General features: G+C 49.5%; 2 protein-coding genes and 1 long non-coding RNA gene across 39 annotated transcripts in view; 1 reads left to right on the forward strand and 2 right to left on the reverse strand.

Annotated features, from left to right (window-relative positions):
* FANCC (FA complementation group C) overlaps positions 1-24,026 on the forward strand; it is a 289,582-nt gene that overhangs the window by 264,425 nt on the left and 1,131 nt on the right. For 8 of the 10 annotated variants that reach the window (XM_072835284.1, XM_072835235.1, XM_072835226.1 and 5 more), the window contains 2 exons: positions 1,638-1,844; positions 11,480-11,635. In XM_072835284.1, the coding sequence (XP_072691385.1) occupies positions 1,638-1,844; positions 11,480-11,635 (363 nt within the window). Of the gene's footprint in view, positions 1-1,637; positions 1,845-11,479; positions 11,636-14,774; positions 14,899-15,275; positions 15,660-24,026 lie in introns of those variants that run through there. The other 2 variants (XM_072835294.1, XM_072835303.1) reach the window with 2 other exon arrangements.
* On the reverse strand, positions 15,885-18,942 carry LOC140638274 (uncharacterized). Its single transcript, XR_012035388.1, has 2 exons — positions 18,500-18,942; positions 15,885-17,033 (listed from the first exon to the last, which is right to left on the reverse strand). It is a non-coding gene; the product is annotated as an uncharacterized lncRNA (long non-coding RNA).
* Positions 22,856-24,026, reverse strand: part of AOPEP (aminopeptidase O (putative)) — a 332,941-nt gene continuing 331,770 nt past the window's right edge. For 23 of the 28 annotated variants that reach the window (XR_012035337.1, XR_012035356.1, XR_012035355.1 and 20 more), the window contains one exon: positions 22,856-23,387. Coding sequence is in view for 10 of the 28 variants with exons in the window: in XM_072835007.1 (XP_072691108.1) it covers positions 23,052-23,387 (336 nt within the window). In the remaining 18 variants the exon portion in view is untranslated. Of the gene's footprint in view, positions 23,388-23,739; positions 23,902-24,026 lie in introns of all 28 variants that reach the window. The other 5 variants (XR_012035345.1, XR_012035351.1, XR_012035336.1 and 2 more) reach the window with 2 other exon arrangements.

A 24,026-nucleotide genomic window follows, 5' to 3' on the forward strand; every position in this document is an offset into this window, starting at 1 on the left:
ACTTTTATTTGAGTGGTGGATTAACATACTTTTTTGTTCAAACTTTCTACAGTGAGCATATGTAAATTTTCATAATGCAGGATAAAATGTACTACTAAGAAAAGAAAGCTTATGTCTTTTACCTAAAAACAAATTAAAAAGCATTTAAGTTTTTGGCATGTCAGGTGGAAGTTTATGGACACAGAAGGAATTTGAAGGAAAAGATGGTCTGGGTAAAGATCAGTCTTAGGGAGTACTGGACAAGGGTAGAAAGTCAAGAAGATTTTCTTCAGTCAAGAAGAAAATGGATATGAAGACATGGCTTCTTAAGCTCTGAGATTTTTGCACACCATTTCAATGGCAGGAGGGTCTTGGGCTCCCATAGACACCATCAGATGAGGGCAGGCTGGGTCCAGCTGACAGAAGGAGGTGGTGAGAGAGTAGCCCTCTCCTGTTGGAATGCTGCCATGCTCTGTGGAAGAGTCCTGTGGTGCAGTTTCTCACGGTCTTGGACTGTGGTCAGAATAGCTCACACAGCACTCCTAGTGTACTGGAGTTTATGACAGACTTCATTGAACAAGGCCTTAACTTCCAGGAAGGAAAAAAAAAAAAAGACTCACAAAATCCATAAAATTGGTCATGGGAATTCTCAGAATAGGCCTAAGTATTCTAACGAAAGTGACAGAACATAGCTGTTCGTGAGTACCATGTGGCATTTTGGATCTATGGCTTTCAGTTTTTTCTTTGTTTTCCAAGTCACAACTTGATATACCATTCTTAATAGCAAGCAGAAGTCTCAGCATGAAATAAGTATTTTTTATGCAAAAACAACCCACAGACCTATAACAATCACCATTATTATGTGGATTCCACAGACTTGTGACCTCCTCTTGGGCTTTAAACATGTATGAACAGACTGTCCCAGTGTCTAAAACAAAACAAATGTGGTGTGTGTTGTGTGTGTGTTTCCTCCCCTCAAAGATATCAAAAGGCAAAAGGCAAACCTCCTCATTCTTATCAGAACATTGGCTCAGTGGAGATCCAGTTGCATGCGGCTTTAATTGATTTGTGGCTGTGATAGTAAGCAAGTCTTCAAGGAGCTTTTTGTTCTTTTTCCCACAATATAAAAATCTGGCTACATTCTGCTGAGGATTTTTCTCCGTTTCCTTTCTTATTAAAAAAAAAAAAAAAAGTCCATTTTTGGCATGGTGCCTTGCTGCTTAGTGAGCAAGATGAGAGAAAGTCAGATTTCTATTACACCCATTTGGGTTTGTGTAAAGCAGTGTGTAAGCTCAGAAATGAGTTGCTTCTGTCTGCCTTCCCTTGGGCGCCAGTCCTCTTTTCTTTCTGGGGGCTTGCTTCAAAGTCCCACATAAATCCTAGAACGGGGGATCCCTGGGTGGCGCAGCGGTTTGGCGCCTGCCTTTGGCCCGGGGCGCGATCCTGGAGATCCGGGATCGAATCCCACATCGGGCTCCCGGTGCATGGAGCCTGCTTCTCCCTCTGCCTGTGTCTCTGCCTCTCTCTCTCTCTCTCTCTCTCTGTGACTATCATAAATAAATAAAAATTAAAAAAATAAATAAATAAATAAATAAATCCTAGAACGGTGCATGCCCTCACTCTTCCCTAATCTCTCACCCTGAAATTCTATTTCCCAGGTGGAGTTAAAAGCAGCGCTCATCCACCTTAAGAAGCTGTTCAGAAGTCCAACTCTCTCAGCCAAGGATCTACAGGCAGTAGCTGCAGAGAGCCCAGACAGAGACCCCAGACCAGCTTTGTGTCAACAGCTGAGCAGGCGCCTCCTCCTGAACTTCCTGCTCTGGGCTCCTGGAGGCCATGCCATTGCCTGGGAAGTCATCACCCTTGTAAGTGTTTCCTTTTCTAGCGTGCTAATTCTCATTCACATTGGGAAGAGGTGGATTGTCCACCCAAGGGCCTGGCCTTTCACAAGTGTGTATACCAGGCTGCCTATCCAGACATGGATAGGCAGGCAGTGAAGTTGATAGTTGGGATGGACCCCAGAACCAGCCCCTTGCAACATCTTCATGACTCAGAAGAGAACATGGAGGCTCAGAGAAAGGACGTGACTTCTTCCAGATCATGGCTTGCTGCCAGGGTCCATAGCAAAAGCTAGGTCTTCTATCTCCCCATGTACTTATTCTTCCAGTTACATTGCATGACTCTCTTCCTCCTCATGAAGGCTTCAGTGAGATGTGTTCACTGTAGCAATCCGAAGAGTTTTGTTAATTAAAAAAAAAAAAAAATGTTTTCTTATTACAAAGAATTCCTTCCTGAAGTCCAGCTGGCATGAGGGATAAAAAATGGTCCAAGTCAGAAGTGAGTATCATGCATGGCACTGGATGGTGATTTCCTGAATAATGTCACCAAAGGCATAGGCAACAACAACAATAAATAGATAAATTGAAACTTCCTCAAAATTAAAACCTCTTGTTCATCAAAAGATACTAGCAAGACAGTGAAAGATAAACTCATGGCATGGGAAGAAAATATTTGGAAATCATGTATCCAATAAGGGTTTAATATACACAATATATTAGGAACTTACAACTCAGCAACAGCAAAAATCCAATTCAAAAGTGGGCAACAGACTGGAATTGACATTTCTCCAAGGAAGACATACAAATGGCCATTAAGCACATGAAAAAATGCTCAGCATTATTAGCCATTAGGGAAGTGCAAATCAAAACCCACAATGAAGTCATACTCCACACCCACTAGAATGGCTATTATAAATAAAACAAAATGGAAAAGAAAAAGTGTTGGTGAGGAATAGAGAAAGTGGAAATCTCAAAAGAAAAAAAAACTGGAACTTTCATATATTTCTGGTTGGGAATATTAAAATTGTGCAGCCACTGTGGACAAGTCTGATGGTTCCTGGAAAAGTTAACCAGAATTACCATATGATCTGGCAATTCTACTTCTGTATAAAAGAATTTATAGAATTAAACACTTAGCCACCCCTGTTCATAAGAGCATAGCACAATAGCCAAAAGGTGCAAACAACCCAACTGTCTATCTGCAGATAAATGGATAAATAAAATGTCTGTACATACAGTGGGATATTTTTAAGCCTTAAAAATGAAGTTCTAATACACGTTACCACATGGATGAACTTTGAGGACATTATACTAATGAAAATAAACCATACACAAAAGGACACATACTGTATGATTCACTTATATGAGGTACCTAGAATAGCATATTTATAGAGACAAAAAGTAGAATAGAGGTTACCAAGAGCTGGTCAGGGGAGATGGATGGAGCGCTTGTTTGAGATAATGAAAAAGTTCTTAGAAATGGATAGTAGTAATGGTTAGTGATGGTTGTACAGTATTGTGAATTTACTTCATGCTAGTGAATTGTCCACTTAAAAATGGTTAAAAGCAAATTTAAAAAGCATCCACATACGGGCTCTTGGAGTTTTTATTTGCTTTTGTTTTTATTTTTTATTAACATGTGCATACAGAAAAATGTACAGCTTAATGTTCATAAACCAAAAATTACCAAGCAGCCAGCAACCAATTCAAGAAAGGAATGTTCCCAGCACCCAGAAAACCCCACCCCCTTTTGCTCCCTTCCCTGTGCAGGTTCTGTTTGAATGTGAATATGAGAAGAGTCCCAGTAATAAGTGGAACTGTCAAGAACCCCAGAAGCCAGCAGTCAGGAGGTTCTCCTCAGTCCTAGTAGAACAGTCAGCATGGAGGAGGGAGGCCACAGCAGCCAGTCCGTCTGCCCTGCCTCTCATGTTCAGATAGGCTTCTAATGAGCCTTGGCATTGCCAAGAGCAAAAGAGGACTCCCCTGTCACACATGCTGGGTTTCATCTCTTCAGGGTCTATCCCAGCACAAAATCTATTGTATACTTTTATACAGTGCATACCTCACTTAATTTCAAGTCTGTTTAGGGTGGATGAACTCCATAGATGAGAGCTAAAAAAAAAAATGTCCATGTGTCCATAGACCTCAGTACCAACTAACGTTTTATCTCTGGCCAGGTGCAAGTTTTTTATTTTTTTAATAATTTTTTAAAAAGATTTTATTTATTTATTCATGAGAGACACACAGAGAGAGGGACAGAGACGCAGGCAGAGGGAGAAGCAGGCTCCATGCAGGGAGCCCGATGTGGGACTCGATCCCGGACCTCCAGGATCACACCCTGGGCTGAAGGCAGTGCTAAACCGCTGAGCCACCCAGGCTGCCTCCAGGTGCAAGTTACAATAATCACTTTTCAGCCACTACCTCAGCCAACTGATCAAGGTCAGCATGAACAGTGATAAGTCATGTTGATATAGGTACCCTTAATATAATAATGTGATGAAAATGGCACTTGACTTCTGTGATCTCCCTACCCAAAACCTACAGCACCAGTTTCATATTGAGAAAAGCAATTGACAAGCCCCAATTGAGGGGCATTAAACAAAATACCTAGCCAGTACTCCTCAAACCTGTCCAGGCCACAAAAAAAGGAAAGTATGAGAAACTGTTATAGCCAAGAGGAGCATAAGGAGTCATGAAAATTAAATACGCTGTATCTTGGATGTGATCCTGGAACAAAAAGAGGACATCAGGGAAAAATTGGGGAGATCAGAATAAAGTTTGGCCTTTAGTTAATAAAAATGTATCCATATCGGTTTATTAATTGTGACAAATGTACTATAATAATGTAAGATGTTAACAATGGGAAAACTAGATGTGGAAGATATGGGGTCTCTGTATTATCTTTTCAGGAAACTATAAATCTTAAAACTGCTCTAAAGTTAAAAGTTATTTCAAAAAGTCAGTAGCAGGCATTTTTGAATCATGAAAGTGTTGGAGGCATTTTTGTCACATGAGACAAATGAGATACCATGAGGCAAATGGAAATGGGAATAACTTTCCAAATATTTATGACGGATAGAAAATGCAATTGAAAGAGAAGTTCATAGCCCACCTCAAGAAACAGGAAGTCCCAAGTAAATAACCTAAACTTCATACCTAAATATATCTAAAGGAACTACAAAGAGAACAGGCAAAGCCCAAAGTTAGAAGAAGTAAGAGGATACTAAAGATAGGAGCAGAAATAAAAGAGGAACCAAATACACACACACACACACAGAAAGATCAGTGAAACTAAAACCTGGTTCTTTAAAAAGGTAAAATTGAAAAACCTTCAGCCAGACACACCAAGGTAAAAAAGAGAAGGCTGAAATAATTAAAATCAGAAATGAAAGAAGTTATAGCTGACACCGCAGAAATACAAAGGATCATAAGAGATTACTACAAATAGTTACACACCAACAAATTGGAAAACTTAGAAGAAATGGAAAAATTCCTAGAAACAAGCAACCATCCAAGACTGAATCACAAAGAAATAGAAAATATGAGTAGACTTATTACAAGTAATGAAATTGAATCAGTAAATTTAAAACTCCAAAAAAGACAAAATTCCAGGACCAGACAACCTTACAGGTGAATTCTACCAAATATTTAAGGAATTAATGGGGTGCTGGGTGGCTCCGTCGGTTAAGCAACTGACTCTTGACTTCAGCTCAAGTCATAATGTCAGGGTCATAAGATCAAGCCGCGAGTTGGGTATGCTGGGCATGCTTAATATTCTCACTCTCCTTCTGCCTCTTCCCCACTTACTCTCTGTAAATAAGTAAATAGATAGATAAGAGTTAATGTGCTGTGCTTCTCAAATTACTCCAAGAAATTGAAGAGGAAGGAATGCTTTCTTTTTTTTTTTTTTTAATTTATTTATTTACGATAGTCACACACACAGAGAGAGAGAGAGAGAGAGAGGCAGAGAGAGAAGCAGGCTCCATGCACCGGGAGCCCGACGTGGGATTCGATCCCAGGTCTCCAGGATCGCGCCCTGAGCCAAAGGCAGGCGCCAAACCGCTGCGCCACCCAGGGATCCCTGCTTTCAAATGTATTCATAAGGCCACCATTACCCTTATACCAAAACCAGATAACTACCACACACACACACACACACACACAAAAAAAAAAAAAAAAAAAAAAACTACAGGCCCAAATCCCTGATGAACATAAATGCTGAAGTCCTCAACAAAATATTAGCAAACCAAATTCAACAATACAGAGCATAAAAATCTATGATCATCTCAACAGATGCAGAAAAAGCATCATCTGACAAAATTAAATATCCATTTATGATAAAAACTCTCAACAGGGTGGGTACAGGAGGAATGTACCTTATCATAATAGGGACCATATATGACAAACCCACAGCTAACTTATACTCAGTGGTGAAAAAAGGATGGAGCTTTTTCTTTAAGATCAGGAACAAGACAAGGATGCTCCTCTCACCACTTTTATTCAACATATTACTGGATGTTCTAGCCATAGCAATCAGGCAAGAAAAAGAAAAGGCATCCAGATTGGTAAGGAAGAAACAAGACTATCACTATTTGCAGAGACATGGTTCTATATTTAGAAAACTACCTAAAGACTCCACCAAAAAAACTACTAGAGCTAATAAATGAATTTAGTAAAGTCACAGTATACAAAATTACCATACAGAAACCAGTTACATTTCTATACACTAATCATGAAGCATCAGGTGAAATTAAGAAAACAGTCCCATTTACAATTGCATTAAAAAGAATAAAATATGTAGGAATAAATTTAACCAAAGGGATGAAAGACTTTGTACTCTGAAAACTGTAAGACATTGATGAAAGAAATTGAAGACAACACAAATAAATGGAAAGATATTCCATGCTTATGAATTGGAAGAATTAATATTGTTAAATTTATTGCCCAAAGCAATCTGCAGATTCACTGTAATCCCCATCAAAATACCAGTGGCATTTTTCACAGAACTAGAACAAAGAAACCTAAGTTTTGTATGGAACCACAAAAGATCTGAAATAGGCAAAGTAGTCTTGAGAAAGAACAAAGGTGGAGGTAACACATGCCCTGATTTCAAACTGTACTACAGAGCTATAATAATCAAAACAGAATGATTCTGGCACAAAACAGACATTTCGATCAATGGAATAGAGAGTCCAGAAGTAGATCCACACATATATGGTTAATTTACAAGAATGGAGGCAAGAATATACAGTGGGGAAAGACACTCAGTAAATGGTGCTCAGAAAACAGGACCACTCTCTTATACCATATATAAAAGTAAATTCAAAATGGATTATAGACTTGACTATAAGACCTAAAACTGTAAAACTCCTAGAAGAAAAAACATAGGTGGTAAGCTCTTTGACATCAATCTTAGCAATATTTTTTTTGAAACAGTATCCTCAGGCAAGGGCAACAGAAGCTAAAATAAAATAAATGGGATTACATCAAACCAAAAAGCTTTTTTTGCACAGTGAGAGAAACCATCAATAAAATGAAAAGGTAACCTACTGAATGGGAGGAGATATATGCAAATCATATATATGATAAGAGGTTAATATCCAAAATATATAAAGAACTTACACAATTTTTAAAAAATGATTAAAAAATGGGCAGAGGACTTAAAAAAGACATTTTTCCAAAGAAATACAGATAGCCAAGAGAAAAGATGCTCATCATTACTAACCATCAAGGAACCACAAATCAAAACCACAATAAAATATCACCTCACATCTGTCAGATGGGCTATTACCAAAAAAAGACACAAAGTGTTGACAAGAATGTGGAGAAAAGAGAACCTGTACACTATAGATGGAATGTAAATTGGTGCAGACATACAGAAAACAATATGAAGTCCCTCAGCAAATTAAAAATAAAACTGTACGATCCAGCAATTCCACTTCTAGTTATTTATCTGAAGAAAATGACAACACCAATTCAAAGAGATAATATGCAGCCCTATGTTCATTGTAGCATTATTTATAATAGTCAAGATAGGAAACAAACTAAGTGTCCATCAATAGATGAAAGGATAAAAAGGATGTGGTATACAAATGCAATATTACTTAGCCATTAAAAATGAAATATTGCCATTTGCAACAACATGGATAGACCTTACCTTGAAATAAGAAAGAGAAGGATTTTTTTAAAAATACAGTATTTATTTATTAACGAGAAGCACAGAGAGAGAGAGAGAGAGAGGCAGAGACACAGGGCAGAGGGAGAAGCAGGCTCATGCAGGGAGCTCGATGTGGGACTCGATCCCGGGCATCCAGGATCATGCCCTGGGCTGAAGGCGGCGCTAAGCCGCTGAGCCACCCAGGCTACCCAAGAGAAGGATTTTTTAAAATAATAATAGAGACACCTGGGTGGCTCAGCAGTTGAGCATCTGCCTTTGGCTTAGGTCGTGATCCCAGGGATCTGACACTGCATTGGGCTCCCTGTGGGGAGCCTGCTTGTGTCTCTGCCTGTGTCTCTGTCTCTGTGTGTCTCTCATGAATAAATAAATAAAATCTTTAAAAAATAATAAAGAGAAATATAAATGCCACATGATTTCACTTGTATGTGGAATCTAAAAAATAGAACAAGGACACCTGGCTAGCTCAGTTGGAAGACCGTGCAACTCTTGATCTTGGGGTCATGAGTTCAAGCCCTGCATAGAGCATACTTAAAGTACATAGGTAGATAAAATTAAAATGTCCTTAACTGTTTAAGGAAAAATAAAAATTAAAACTTAAATGAAAAAGTAAAATAAAATAGAAACAGACTCATAGATATGGAGAACAAGCTGATAGTTACCAGTGTGATGGTTGTAGTGGGGGAGGGGGAGGAGACAAAATGGGTGAAGGGAATTAAGAAGTACAAGCTTCCATTTATAAAATAAATAAGTCATGAATTTTGGTCCAAGATGGCAATATAGGAAGACACTGAACTTGCCTATTTCCACAGACACACTGAATCTATACTTACCTTTAGAGCAATTCCTCCTGAAGAACTGAGGGCTGACTGAACAGCTTCTGCACAAGAGACCACTGGGGAAACAGTCCCTATTCAGAATGGATCACCCTAAGTCTCTCCCAGAGAGAAGGTGCTGAGAGTAAGGAGCCTAGAGTATGTCACCAGTTCAGGTTTGCTGCCTTTCCTGGGCAGTCCATTCCCACAAAACCATCCAGTTCTAGCTGTACATTAATGCTTCCCACCTACACCTGAGGCTGAGGGAAGTGTGAAACCCCCAGTTTCATCTTCATAAAATATCATAAGTCAGCTCAGCTGAAAAAAATTTATTGAAGGGGAAACCCCATGTTGCTCTTTATACACTGGCTTTTAGCAGGTACTAGCTGTCTGGGCACCTTGGAGCACATCTGTCATGACTGAGACAGCCTCCTGGACAAAATGTCCTTATGGGCATTTTGAAACTATTTTTAGTAACATACCAGACTTCCCAACTGGAAGGCTTCCTGCAGTGGCCTCATGACAGGCTGAAGGCAGCCTGGCTAATATAGCTACAAATAGGACAGATGGAAGGACTCCTCTGCCCATTGCCAGTCTCCCATGGATTTGTTCTTGTCCCCTCTATCTCATCATTTCCTTTCTCTGGGAGTGCCCTGGAAGGAGCCCTGGGCTAGGTCTGCTTAGCCTGGGAGTGGGTGGTGGCCAAATGGTAGAAGCGTTGGCTTTGGTGGGATGGCCTTTTTCTTCCAGCAGCCCTCCAGGACCCAACCAGGACCAGCTGTGATGTGAACTCAGGCCCAAGCAGAGCAGCTCCTGGGCAGGCGCCCTGGCCCTGTCCTTACCCAGCATCAGCTCTGGCATGCTGTGCACACTCTGGGCTGCAGACAGCAGTGGCTGCGTGTCTGAGCCCTACCTAAATATGGTCCCACACCCCAGCATCTGCTTAGGACATGCCCTATGAACTGCTTCTCTGGCCTCTGTGCAGGCCCCTGTAATCAGCTCTGCCCACTGTGGGCTTCTGCGAATTCTCACCGACCTTGTTCCACTGAACCCCTGCCCCTTCATGCCCAGTGATCTGCTCCTGGCTGTTAGGTTTCTTACCCTGCTCACTTCCTCTTTGACTAGGAGGAGACAAGTGGCTCAGGTGGTGGTGAGATTTCTCCTGCCCAGAGTTCATGTTTCTCTCTCCTTCTCCTGCTGGCTTTATTTCTGGACCACAACAATTCCCAGGTAAAAATGAGCTAGCATCTGAAATAGAGTTCAGTTCTATAGTTGTTGAACTCAAATGAATTTAGCCTCTCTACAGATGCACCTCGGTCAACAATGCAGGTTGCCTCCCTCAGCCTCAGGGAGGCCGGCATGTGTGACTAGAGATGGTGAGTGGAACAGTGTGAGGCTGAGCTGGTTTGTCAAAATGACGGTGTCAGAGCAGGTGGCCTCCACAGTCAGCTGAATGGCTACACTGCCGGCATGCCAACAGCCCAGGAGGGACCCTAGGATCGTTGGCACTCTCCGCACATTTAGGGTCTAGGAAGTAGATGAACTCTTTTAAGGTGTCCCAGGGAGGCTTAGGCAGTTTCTCATCCACAGAGACAGACTGTATCTGACAGAGATCATCCATAGCATCTGGAATTCTGAGTAAACACCATACAGTGGTAATGTGGACACCAAGGGCTACAGCGAACCCTACCCAGGCTGGTAACCTGCTCCCAACACCCTGGCAGAGCCCCCTCTCAGCCCGGGTTGAAGAGAGCTAATGCTGTCGAGGTGTGCCCCATGGCATCCCTTGCTGCCAGAGCATCTGCCTCAACTGCCTGTCAGAGGTGGTGGCCCCCGGATCAAAGGGCTTCCGGGGCAGTGGGATAGTCCAGGTGCACCAGAAGACCCAGTGTGGACATGGAGAGGAAGCTGACCTTTGGCTGCGATGGCTGATTCAATATTTGACTGAGGATCCCTATAAAGTGCCACACACAGAATGAGTATGTCGATTACTCTCAAAATCAAGGCTTCTCAATGTTCTTGTGTCTAAAAACATCACAGTAAATTCTTCACACAATTCAGTTGTAAGGTTCTCACCCTTCCCTTTTTGCTGAGCTGAAATTCTTAGGAAAATACTTAGGGGCCCCAACAACTAAGAATGCCTTGAGGCTGTATTTAGTAGAACTTACAATTCCTGTGTTTCCTGCTTCCCTTGAGAATTAGGTGTTAAAACCTTAGATGTCCATTAAAAAACAAGTGGAGTGGGTTGCTAGCCCAAGAATGCCATTTATAAAGCTGTTTGTGTGAAAATGGGTGGCATTTTCCTTCCAGTAGTTTCCAGTTATCATATCAGTGTGAGCCTTTTGCAGATGGTCAGGCCATAGCACGCTCACTTGTCTTCACTCCCCATAGCACGGCATGTGACTGGCATTCCAGGAAACGTGGTGCTGCTTTGTAGCCTCTCTGGGTTTCCAGCCACCCTGTCCAAAGAGGGTGATAGCTAGGAAATGACTGCTTGCTGGATGGCCAACCTCAGAACAGACTTGCTCTGCTGACCACCTTGCAAACAAGAGCCCTTCAAAGCTAATAGGAATGCAACTGCTTGCAGGGTGTGTACAGTTGGTTCACTGGACCAAGAGATGGATCTGTCTAGTTAGTGTTTTAGTTTTCTTTCTCCTCTGTCCTCATTGCAGGTGGCTCCAACTGATGAGATAACCCATGAGATTATTGGCTTTCTTGACCAGACCTTGTACAGATGGGATCATCTCTGTGAGGAAGCCCCAAGGTCAAGAAAACTGGCCCGAGAGCTCCTGGCAGAGCTGCACGCGTCTAGTACGAGCCAGTTGAAGGTGGGCCGTGGTTGCAGGGACCAGGATCCCTGAGGGCTATTGAGGCAATGGTGAGCCTGCTTCTTCGTGGAACAAGTCGTGAGAATGAGCCATAGACATCTTGGCAAGATCTGCTCGTACATATTTTATGAAGTGAGAAGACAGATTCTTTAGCCCAAGCCCAGTCCAGTTTATTATTCATGACTGGATTGTGCCTTGAGCATTCCCTCCCCACTCTGCCTAGCTGTCGGAGAATCACCAGGAAAGGCTTAGATAGGAGAACAGATTTTTATTTGTTTTCCCTTATATGAAACCAAGACACACAACTATTATTTGAGTAGTTCAAAGTCTTTGGACCAAGAAATGGATCACAAACTACTGATCATTTAAAAAAGTAGCTTAGTCCTTTTCCACAGGTCTCTTTTTTCATAAGTCACGGTATTGTTACTGGTGGTCCTTTTGATCCATAGAGATTTGAGATAAAACCATACTGTTTTTAGCAAGGAGTTCCCTAAGAAATTCTTTAGCAAGGAGTTTCTCGGGCACTTGAGAGAGGAAGCAGAGCCCACTCAAGATTGCTGGCAAAGTGGTAATGACCGGGGACCACTGCTCAGCTTTGGGCACATGAGCAGCCCTGCTGTGGAGAACAACACTGCCTGGCAATGAGATAAAGTCAGTTCCCGTGATAACTCTATTTGCTAAACACTGCCACCAGAGGAGCTCATGTGACTTCAAAGATGGCTGACAGGGGACAGTATAGAATATGTTCTGGAAGCATTAGAAGAGATTATGTATCAGTTGTCTGGTTAACCAAAGTGGGAATTAGAATTTTTATTTTTAAGGTTTTACTTATTTGAGAAAGAGAGCATGGGGGGTGGGGCCAACGGACCAGGAGTAGTAGACTTCTGCCTCCAGATGCAGGGCTCAATCCCAGGACCCTGAGATCATGACCTAACACAGATGTTTAACCAACTGAATCACCCAGGTGGCCTCAGAATTAGAATTTTCTAATGAATCGGTAACCCCAATATTTACTTCATATCAATTGAAAAAAATTTCCCCCTTTCATGTTCATTCTTAATATGCATTGATGATGTGCTCTTCTGTGTGCAGTCTGGTGGTTGAGTCAGTCAGGAATTTTTTTTTTTTTAAGATTTTATTTATTTATTCATGAGAGACACAGGGAGAGAGGCAGAGACACAGTCAGAGGGAGAAACAGGCTCCAAGCAAGGAGCCTGATGTGAGACTCAATCCCAGGTCTCCTAGGATCATGCCCCGGGCCAAAGGTGGTGCTAAACCACTGAGCCACCCAGGCTGCCCAAGTCAGTCAGGATTTTATGTCCCCTTTGGTTTATGTGTGAGTAATCTGTGAATTTCCCTTAGTTTGGGCTCCTGTTTGAGGTCTGAGTAACATTTTGTTGAATCAGAAGTTGTGGTTTTAGGGACATTACTGTTTTGGTATATGGCTCTACCTAAGATCTGAAAAATTCAGGAACTTTTGACCTTGAGCTTACCTTTTGAGAAATGGTACAGTTTGAGCAATGTTCTGGTAAAGTGCCGTCAACGTAACTCCCACCATTATTACTTTAATGTAAAAAGTCTTTATCAAAATGTGTAGTCGTTGAAAACGGGGTTCAGCATCCCTTCAGCCTCTAGTGAAGTTACTATGAAGGGAGAGCTTCCAAGAACACAGGCCCAGGGGCCCTGGCACAGCAGACGTCATGTGGCCTGTGCCACCTGAGGCATGCAGGAGCACAGGATGGGCTGTGAGAGGCTGTGGGGATACTTTTAAGACCTCTAGCTTAGGTCTGGGATGAACCTGACAGAGGTTTTCAGAGGTCTGACCACAGCTCTAGAATGATCTGTTACCAATAGCAAGCTAAGAAGCTGAGAGAAATGTCTTAATAATGAAGTTTTTGATAAAGTGTGCTGGAGAAACTGAAAACTGAAATATGTGAATCACTGTCCCCATGAGGTGATCAAAGCAGACAGTGCTGCTGAAAACTGGGGAGAAAAGGCATTACTGACCACCTGTTCATGCAGAGGCTGTCACCTGCAGTTTGTGATGTATGGAATCGGTTAGCTTTTTAAAATTTGTCATTTATTGGGACGCCTGGGTGACTCAGTGGTTGGGCATCTGCCTTTGGCCCAGGGCATGATCCCAGGGTTCTGGGATCGAGTCCTGCATTGGGCTCCCTGCAGGGAGCCTGCTTCTCCCTCTGCCTATGTCTCTGCCTCTCTGTGTTTCTGATGAATAAAATCTTTTTTTTAAAGTCATTTTTTAAATTATAAATAGGTACATTATTCCTAATTTTGTATTCATTAAATACCAAAACCTTTCTCAGAAAAAGCTTCCCTTCACTACCCAATTATGGAAGCTTATAGCCACGCAGTCTATATCGATCTGCCCTTGGAAAAGACCAATGATTGTGTATCCTGTGGGCCTGGGACTCTTGCCATCAGATACCTAAAAACAGGTCCTACTACCGGGGAAGAAGGGCTAGGCCTGTGGGGGGTGGTCCGCAGGGGCTGCTGGAACCAAAGCACATGACTCATACCCATCTTTTTTTAGCTAGACTGAAATCCTCCCGCTGAGTGTGAAGGGAACGTCCTTTATCTGAACGTCCTCCCCGTCTGTGGAGCAGGTCTTGTCCACAAAGCACAGCCCACATGAGCCACGCTTTCACAGGCTCCCCTGGGGGTCATGGAACGGAACGACCTGGCTCCATTCGGTGGCACCTCTAGGCCCGGCTCACAGCCCGCCTGTGCCTCCTGGATGGCCACTGTGCTTTCGGACCCCACGCACTGCAGGCCTCCAGCCAGCAGGTGGGGGGGGGGGGGAAGGTGGCTCAGCCATGTGTCTGAAGCAGCCTCTTCTCGGGTGGGATGGAGGTGCCGGGACAGAAATGGGAATGAGTTTAGAGGACAGGAGAAAGCTGCATCTTCTGTTGAGTCACAAGCAGGGCCTGGAAAGGGGGGAGCCACAGAAGGTGCAACCACCGGGGGGCTGGGAACACTGAGGGCAAGCACCGGTGGGCCTGTCCTTACTTACCGGGGGTGATGTGAGGCGTGTGCTTCCAAGGAGGCAGAGACAACGGACTATATGCGCTGCTGTCCCTTTGCCTCTCACCCTGTCACGCTGCTGCCATGGCCACCCAAGATGCTGGGCACGGGCTCCGCCAGACCCCGGTGTTCACGTGGACCCGCAGACTCTCAAGCACAGTCCCTCAACGTCTCCTCACCCACTGTTTTACCCCGGAAGAACCAACAGTAAGGCAAAGTAGGTATGTGTTGAAGTCATCTTGGTGTGCTGGCACCGAGGGAGGGGTGCACAGGGGCCCTGTCTGGGTTGTGGGCCCCTCCTTGTGGGTCCAGCAGGCAGTTCGTGGTTCCCTCCCAGGCCTGGGAAGCCCCTCCTTCCTCCCGTCAGGCCCTCCTCCCTGACAGTTTCTCCTGGCTGGCAAAACACTCCAGGGCTACCGTCACCTGGAGAGCTGGTCCCTGCTTGACCCCTGACCTGTATTCTGGGGGTGCCCCCAGGCTCCACCCTCGGACCTCTGCCCTGTACCCATTCCTGCACTGTGCTTCCAGGGCCATCTGTGTCCCACTACCCTGGGCCTTGGACCTCTGCCCTGTACCCATTCCTGCACTGTGCTTCCAGGGCCATCTGTGTCCCACTACCCTGGGAGCATCTCCACCCGGAGGTCAGAGGACCATCTCCAACAACCTGTGCAAAACTGACTGTGCCAACTCGACCCCATCCCCCAAACCCACAATCTCACCACATCAGCTGATGGTGACTCCATCTTCCCAGTGAGTCAGACTCAATTCTGCACTCATTCTTCTCTCACCCCCACGTCCAATGCATTAGAATATTCAGACCATTTCTTGCTTTCTACTAGGACACCCTCCCACTGCCCCGCCACTGCCCCCCCACTGCAAGCAGTATGGGTGCTCCATCTTCACTGCTGTCATGGCACAGCATGATCCAAGGCACTCCAAATGCTCCTGCTTAACCTCAAATAAAACCCAACATTCTTTTTAATTTTTTTTAGATATTTTATTTAAACTCAATTTGCCAACATATAGAACACCCAGTGCTCATCCCATCAAGTGCCCTCCTCAGTGCCCGTCACCCAGTCCCCCCACCACCTCCCCTTCCACTACCCCTTGTTCATTTCCTAGAGTCAGGAGTCTCTCATGGTTTGTCTCCCTGATTTTTCCCATTCGGTTCCCCTCCTTTCCCTTATAGTCCCTTTCCCTAGTTCTATTTCTTTTTTTTTTTTTTTTTTTAAATGATAGTCACACACACAGAGAGAGAGAGGCAGAGACATAGGCAGAGGGAGAAGCAGACTCCATGCACCGGGAGCCCGACGTAGGATTCAATCCCGGGTCTCCAGGATCGTGCCCTGGGCCAAAGGCAGGCGCTAAACTGCTGTGCCACCCAGGGATCCCTCCCTATTTATTATATTCCCCATACGAGTGAGACCATATGATGATTGTCCTCCTCCAATTGACTTACTTCACTCAGCATAATACCCTCCAGTTCCATCCACATCGAAGCAAATGGTGGGTCTTCATCCTGATGGCTGAGGAATGTCCCACTGTATATATAGACCACATCTTCTTTATCCATTCCTCTGTTGATGGACACTGAGGCTCCTTCCACAGTTTGGCTATTGTGGACATTGCTGCTATGAACATTGGGGTGTAGGTGTCCTGGCGTTTCACTGCATCTGTATCTTTGTGTAAATACCCAGTAGTGTAATTGATGGGTCGTAGGATAGCTCTATTTTTAACTTCTTGAGGACCCTCCACACTAAACCCAACACTCTTAAAATGGCTTTCAAGGCTTGACACAATCTGGACCCCCTTTTACTCTCTGACTTCATCTCCTAATTTTCTCTGCAATTCTTTAACCCACCCACCCACCACCAGGTCCACCAGATGAACCCCCAGCAGTGACTCCAACCCCAGGGCCTTTGAACGGGCTATCCTGGACTCCCAGACATGCAGGCCAGTTCCCCTGCCTGCTCACAGGTCACTGCCTCCATGAGGCCTCCCTGACATTGACAGTGGCACCCCACTCTCCACCCCTCCCCCTGTACTACCTCGGCTTTTGTCCACCACATACCACTCCTTCTAGACACCAGGTAGTCTACTTAACATAGTCTGTTTACTCTTCTTTGATGTTCTCCACCACAGGTGCCTGGGAGAGTTGCAGGCATATAAAAGATGCCCAATGAGCATTTGTGGTATTGATTTGTACAGGGATTTAGTACATGGAAATCAAATGGGATCGCCACTTCTTCAGTGAAAAGAAGTATTACAAAACAAAATGTCCAGCCTTCTTCTTTATCAAATTGTCAGCATCTTGAGGTCTAGGTTGGGCTTTTCTCCAGAGAAGGCTCTAGCAATTCTGTTTAGAAAGAGAGCAAGGAAGAGAGGAAGGCTGCTGCTGCCCTGGAAAGAGAGCCTATTACTCAGATACATAAAAAGTTTTTAACAGGACTTCCCTGACGTAGAAGAAATGTTTTCCTATTTCATGTAGCATTCCCTGCTCTCACACACCCACGTTCCTACCTGAGTCTGGGAGTCCAAGCCCCAGCCCCTGCTTCAGAGAAGGCATCTCCATCCCATGTGGGGAGGCCGGGGAGGAAGGGGGGGGGAGTCTTCCCTGCACAAGGAGCTGGGGTGGTCCTGAGGCTCCACTCTCATCACCAGGAACCTCCACAGACTACATTTTAGGCACTTCAGCCAAATTGGAGAACTTTCCATGTAAGAAAACCCAGAAACTACAGAAGGAATAAAGCTGACCATACAGAAATGTCAAAATAACCCAAAATCTAAATACAAATAACAGTTGGGAAAAAATCTTTGCAACATATGACAACTGATTTCCTAGCTATTAAAAGCTCTTCTACAGATCAGTAGAAGGCCTTCAACCTGGAGAGTTACCAGCCAGCGATACAAACATTGCACACGGTTAATAGAAGGAGAAAAACCCAGGACTCTGATAAGACTTAAAAAAATATTTAACATGGTTTATGAGACACTCAAATTTTTTCCTGTATCAATATGGAGAAGGGGAAGAAAGGGGTGTGGCCATGTGGGGTGGGGCAAAGGCACTGCCCTGCTGGGGATGTATTCGTGGCCAGATGGCAACATCTAAAAGGATCACATCCCAGGAGCAGTGCGGCCACAACCATCCAGGACCCCCCAGCATCACTGCTAGATGTAACCCTGGAAGGATGATGGCAGGAGCCAGGGGAGGCATCTGGCCACCCTGTCACCATGTTTGTAGCAGCGCCGCCCAACAGCCAAAGGCAGAAACAAGCCAAAGGGCCACCGACAGGACAGTGAGTCTTCAAAATGGGGTCTCACAGTGGGTCTTCAAAATGGGGTCTCTGCCTACCGGGGAATGTTATTCCAACACTTGCTATAACAGGGACCAAATGAGGTTATTTTGCTAAGTGAACTAAGAAAACAGAAATGGTGGTGGCCAGGGGTGAGGGGACAGGGAACGGAAGGCCTGTGTTGAAGGGGACAGTTCTCGGGGTGGTGGTGAGGGTTGCACACTTGATGCCACTGCCCTGTACCCTAGAAAATGGTTAAAATGGTAAATATTATTTCAAAAAATAGAACCATTAAATAAGAAATTTAAAATTTACATATCCTGTTCTCCACGAACGATCCTGTGACCAAGAGAAGCTCTGGGAACCGTCGCACGGCTCCTGCGGCGCCTGTGTACCTACAGAATGCCGGGGTGCCTCCCTGCAGCGCTGCTGCCAACGGGCGCTCCCTGGGAACAACGTGAAGGTTCGGCGGTAAAGGGCTGGTTAATACGTGAAATAAAGCCACAAATGAACGAAGAGGAGTACACACCATGAGAGCCGAGGGCTGTCACCAGGGTCGGACATAGGTTCACTGAGCGGCTCCTCACGACCTCCTGACAGCGGCCCACCGCTCGGGATGAGGAGACCCAGCTAGGGAGGCCGCGGAGGGCAGCGGGCCGGGCTGTGGGCCGAGGAGCCGCATCTTGCGGTGCAACACGGGCCCTCACGGCCGCCGGAGGCCAGGCCACTCCGCGGCGCCCACCGCGACCGGCCGGGTGGAAGCTCCGGTGCTCTGCTCCGCCTGCTCGCCGGGTCGTGGCGCGGGGCGTGCGGACGTGCACGCTGGGGCACCTCCTCGGCGCTGGCGCTGCGGCTGCGGCTGCGGCCGCGGCTGGGCAGGCCCCGCGGGGCAACCTGTGTCTGCGCAGCGTCCTTGTCTGCGCTCTGACGTAGGCGCCAACACCCCTGCGGCTCGCAGTACACGGAGCGACGTTCGTGGCCGCCGCGTGCGAGAGCGGCCGCGGGGGGCGGGGGCGGGGGCGGGGCCAGGGCGGCGCGGCCCGGCCCGGGGCTGCGGCGGAGGCCCCGTGGCGCTTCACGGCCTCGCGCGCCCGCCTGAACGTCGTTTAGTAGAAAGAGACAATCGGCTGCGTCTGGGGAAGGGGTCCCGGGCCGGGCCGGCACCCCCAGCGCCCGCCCGGCTCCGTCACGCGGCCTGGCCGCCGCTGGGTGCACCAAGGCCAGAGCTGCGGCCCTTCTCGCTTCTTCAACGTGCCGCTTAATTTTTAAAAACAAAATCCTAGAACTACGTCATAAACTACGTCCGAAGCCTAGAGCCGCCGCGGGCCCTGCTCCGAGGAGGCGCCGCCCCAGGACGCTTCCTGCGCCCTCCGGCGGGCCGCGGCCCCCGCCTCTCTCAGGCCCGGGACTGGAGCCGGAATGCCCCGAAGGCTGGCAAAACCCCGCAAAACCCCGCAAAATCCGGCTATCCCCAGCCGCCTCCCCTCTTCCACACTGTAAAGCCCGGGGGCCGGCCAGGAAAGGCCGAGGTCACTGTCCCAGGGACCATGGCGGGGACCCGGGCGGGGGGGGGGGGGAGGAGAGGTCCGCGCCCTCCCTGCCCCAGCACCGCCCGGGAGGCCCAGGCCGCCCCCCCGCTCCCCGGGGCTTCGGGGCTCCAGCGAGGCTCTGCTCCGCCACAGCCGGGCCCGGCCCAGAGGGTCCCCGCCCCAGGCCCTGCGGCCGGGTGCTGGGTGCCCGGGGTGTCCGGGGAGAGGACCTCGGCGGACCGTCTCATCCCAAAGCGGCTGCACCTCGTCACCTGCCGGTGTGGCCTGCGGCAGCCCCTCCCCCACCCCCCCACCCCCGACCTCTCAGGAACCGGGCGTGGCGGCCGCCGCGCGGCACAGGTGCTGGGGCCCGCCCGCCCGGTGGGGGCCGCCCTGCTGCAGGGGCGGGTACAGCCCCGCCGCCCCCCGCCGCGGGCCCAGGGAGTGGTTGGGCCAGAGCACAAAGCCCCAAAGTCCTCGGCGCGCCCGGCGTCCGTGCGTCCCCGAGTGTCCACGCTGGAGCCGCGGGGCGGGGAAGAGGCCCGAATGCACAGAGAATCTGTCCAGGCCTTCCCTTCGGAGTTCTCCGTGTAAAGGGACCGACCGTGGAAGGCTAGGGACTCCGTCCACTACTTCTGGTCCCGATTTTTGGGGCAGCGAGTTCCGCCTGCGATTGTGACATGTCCGTACCTGATTTGGGACGGAGACTATTGCTGTATTTTGATTTGAAATTCCGGTAAAAATAAATGCTTCGAAACCCTGTAATCCTAAAATCCTAAATCGAGAGGGAGAACGGAAACATTCCCCCTTGCATTTCCTTCGCCCCTCGTCCCCCACCTGCACTTCCCGTCCTGCTCGGCATTGCCCCAAGCCCAGAGGCCAGGGCGTGGGAGCCCCTTCGCCCTCCAGCCGGGTGGGGGAGGGGGCCGGGCGGCGACAGGCAGGCTGCAGCCCGGCCCAGCCCAGTGCGGAGCGCCGGGCCCCGGGGCCGTGAGAGGTCAGCCACCAAACACACGGGGAGCCGAAGTGACCTGGCCCTGACCGCGCCGCTCTTCAGACACCGTGGGGCGGAGGGCGCGCCCCCACTTCCAGAACCCCGGGTCTCGGGAGGACAGCGATGGGCAGGTAGTTGGCCGATGCACTCGCTCCGAGGACAAGGCTGCAGCTTCTTGCTCTTCAAATACGCCTGTTCGAGCACCGCCAGCTCCGCGCCCGACTGCCTGGCGGGGGTGGGGGTGCGGGTGGGGGTGCGGGTGGGGGGCTTGCTCAGTGTCTCGGCGGCCGGGGGCCTCGGAGCGCCGCCCGCCCCCGCCCCCGCCCCCGCCCACCGCGCCCCTGTGCCGTGACTGGTTCCTGACGGCTGCGGCTGCGGCTGCGGCTGCGGGCGAGCGCGCTTCGGGGTCACGTTTACACCCGCGGAAGGAGGCGCAAGCGGCAGGCAGGATGGGCTGGGCTCTCTCCTTCACCAGGCCCGGGGCGCACTGGTGTCTCGTGGGACCCTCCAGTCCGGGTCCTGCGGAGGGGCGGACTCGCCCTTCTCTCGGCGCCCTGGGGACAGCTCGCCCCCCTCCCCGCGCACGCGAGGACCCGGAGGGCGCCGGCCGTCCGGGCTGATCTGACATCAGGAACCGTGCCGCCCAATTTCAGACTGCCGCGGGGACAGCCCCTTGGGACGTCTCCACGGTGATTTCAGGGCCCACGCAGGGGGTCACCTTGGCCCCCGAGGCGACAGGTGCCGTCAGCAGGAGGGAAGTCTCAGGCCCTGCGGCCGGCATGCAGACCCCGCCTGTCCCTCAGGTGGCCTCGGGGCCTGTCCAGGTGAACCTAGCGGGGGGCCCCCCCCCCCGACAGCCTCCGTCCTTCACTGCGCACCTAGACTCTCGTCCCCACGGCGCCGGGCGGCGCCCAGTTCTCCCGCGCCCGAGGCCGCTCCTGGCAGGTGCTGGGCGCTCCCGTGGAAGGCGGCGCTGACCCAGCCTCACTCGGGTGTCCCCCTGCTGCCGCCGCAAGGGTGCAGCTGCTTTTCCGCCGTTGGATGAAAGGCGCCATGCGCCCCCCCCCCCCCCCCCCCCCCCCCGGCAGCCAGGGGATCCAGCTGTCCCTCAGGAGCTGCTGCGGGTGAGCTGGGAACCTGCACCCAAGCTGAGCAAACTGGGAAGAAATGGGTAACGGGCGCAGGGGGGCGCCTGCAGGAGGTCCCCACAGAGGCCTGCCCGCTCCTCCCTCGCCTTCGCCGTGGGGTCCACACTGGGCACCGGCAAGGACCCCCGCGTCTGAGGGCCGACCCCGCACGGGATCAGCGGTGACTGGGGCTTCGGTTCAGATGAGCCCTGGGGATGGGCGACCACTCGCTGGAGCTACCAGATTCCCAAACTTGGGGAGGTCACGGGAGCACTGAGGGAGCTTTGTGCCTCAGGGGCTTCTAGAGACAAAGGGGGGCTTGATCTTTTTGGAAAAACAAGAGTAACCTGACACTGGGCTGACTGGTTGCTCACAGCCACGGGGAGGCACCGAGGGGCTTCTGCACATGGGCAGGGGGCAGAAGGGCGGGGGGCGGGGGCAGCTGGGCCCCAGAGCCCTTCCTGCCCCACCTGGCGGCCCAGCGGCTCACCCAGACCGTTATTCCAAGACTGCACGGGAAGCAGTGCTCTTGTATCTCTTCAAAGGTCAGACGGGTTCTGGAACCGCGGGGTAAACAAGCCCGTGTGATCACAGGCCACGCACGGGGAGCGCGAAGAGGACACCTGGAGGACCAGCTCCCACGGAAGAATTCCGAAGACCGGGAGTTTCCCACGCAAAAGTGTGTCGATGCCTCGCTTCCTCCCACGGGCTGGGCGCAGTGGGGCGCACGCGGCCAGACCCGGCTCGAGGCCGCCCTTGTTCAGAGCAGCCCTTGGCGTGATCGCCGGACCGCACGGACCACCGTGGTCTGGTGGTTTCACAGCATCCTCCCTCCACACAGCGCTGGACAGCTTGGTGTGTGCACGTGTCCGTGCACGTGCATGCCGGGGAAGGTCGCAGCACCTCACGGCCCCACCCTGCTCCCTGAGGGGCACCACCTGGGAAGTCATGAAGAGAGAGGCGGGAGAGAGGACAGTAGCAGCCGGCAGAGACCATACCCCTCGGGTAACTCCGTTTTCCTTTTTGAAACATAATTACATTAAGCCCACAGGAGGGGTAGCCAAGGTGGCTTGGCGGTTTAGCAACGTCTTTGGCCCAGGGCCTGATCCTAGAGTCTGACGTCTGGCTCCCTGCTTGGAGCCTGCTTCTCCCTCTGCCTATGTCTCTGTCTCATGAATAACTAAAGTCTTAAACACACACACACACACACACACACACACACACGAAGACAAAAATAGTGATCCATCGTTTTATTAATACATCTTGGATTCTTACCCTGCCCCTTTAACGAGGGCATATTAACGTTTTGGAAAAATCTAAACAGACCTATCAATCAACACAGTCCTGCAGAATCTTTCTGGAATGATCTAGAGAAGCATATCAGACGGTGTCCATGGTCCCAGGATACAAGCTCTGGGGCTCCCTGGGATTCTAGAAATACCCAGAGCAGCCATATGCGAAGTGTACAGCAGCTTTTCCGATGTATCTCAGATGGCTTTCATCACCTGTGACAGAAGTGCCCTCACCCCACGAAGGAGATCCAATTCGGACTCCGTGTCCTGAGGCAGTGAGCCCCGGGCGGCACAAAGGCACCACGCGCTCCATGAGCCCCGGGGACGGCAGCCTCGGGAAGAGAAGCACTGTGGTGTGAATGCTGCTGGCTTCAGCAGCCCCATTGCCCTTCCTCTGACGTCCAGCATCTACGCGGCCCCGGTCCCACCAGGGCTGGGTGCACATGCACGGAAAAGAATCTCGCTGTGACCTTTCCTGCAAAAGGAAACAGCAATAAAAGTTACCGCCTGGGAACGACAGAGGAATTCTTGTAAATCCGTGCCTCTGTGTGGAAGGACAGTGGAGCCGCCTGCACCTCAGGACCCCGATGCTGGGGCTCCCGGCCCCCTCTGCTCCACCTGCTCCCACAGCCTGAGCCCCGCTCTGCTGAGGGGGGTGCGGCCTGCGGCCGGGGCAGTGCGAACCGCGGCCTGCCTTCGCGCGTGAGGCTCGTCCCCTGCGAGTCAGCAAAGCGCCCGGCCTGCGGCAGCATCCACACCAGCCACACACCGAGGGGCGCCGTCTTCGCGGGGGCGCGGTCCCAGCTCTGGAGCCTCTGGGCACTTACAGACGGGGAAGGCTTTTTGCTCGAGGGCTCGACTCCTGTTCCTGCTGAACTGAGCCAGTGTGTACAATGAGAACTGATATCAGCTCAGTAGGCACCGGAGGGCGGGTCCAATCAGCCCGGGCAGCAGTGCCCCCGCTGGGAGCTCGGCGCAACTCGCTGGGGCTGCGAACACAAGAGACAGGTTACCGCGCTCCCGAAACCGCAACGGGGTTGGAAGGCACCGGCCCTACTCACATGCAACTAACTGCTCACATCGTTTTAACTTGATTTTTTGGTGATGCATTTGG

The sequence above is a fragment of the Canis lupus genome, chromosome 1, assembly GCF_048164855.1.
Source record: "Canis lupus baileyi chromosome 1, mCanLup2.hap1, whole genome shotgun sequence".
NCBI lineage: Eukaryota > Metazoa > Chordata > Mammalia > Carnivora > Canidae > Canis > Canis lupus.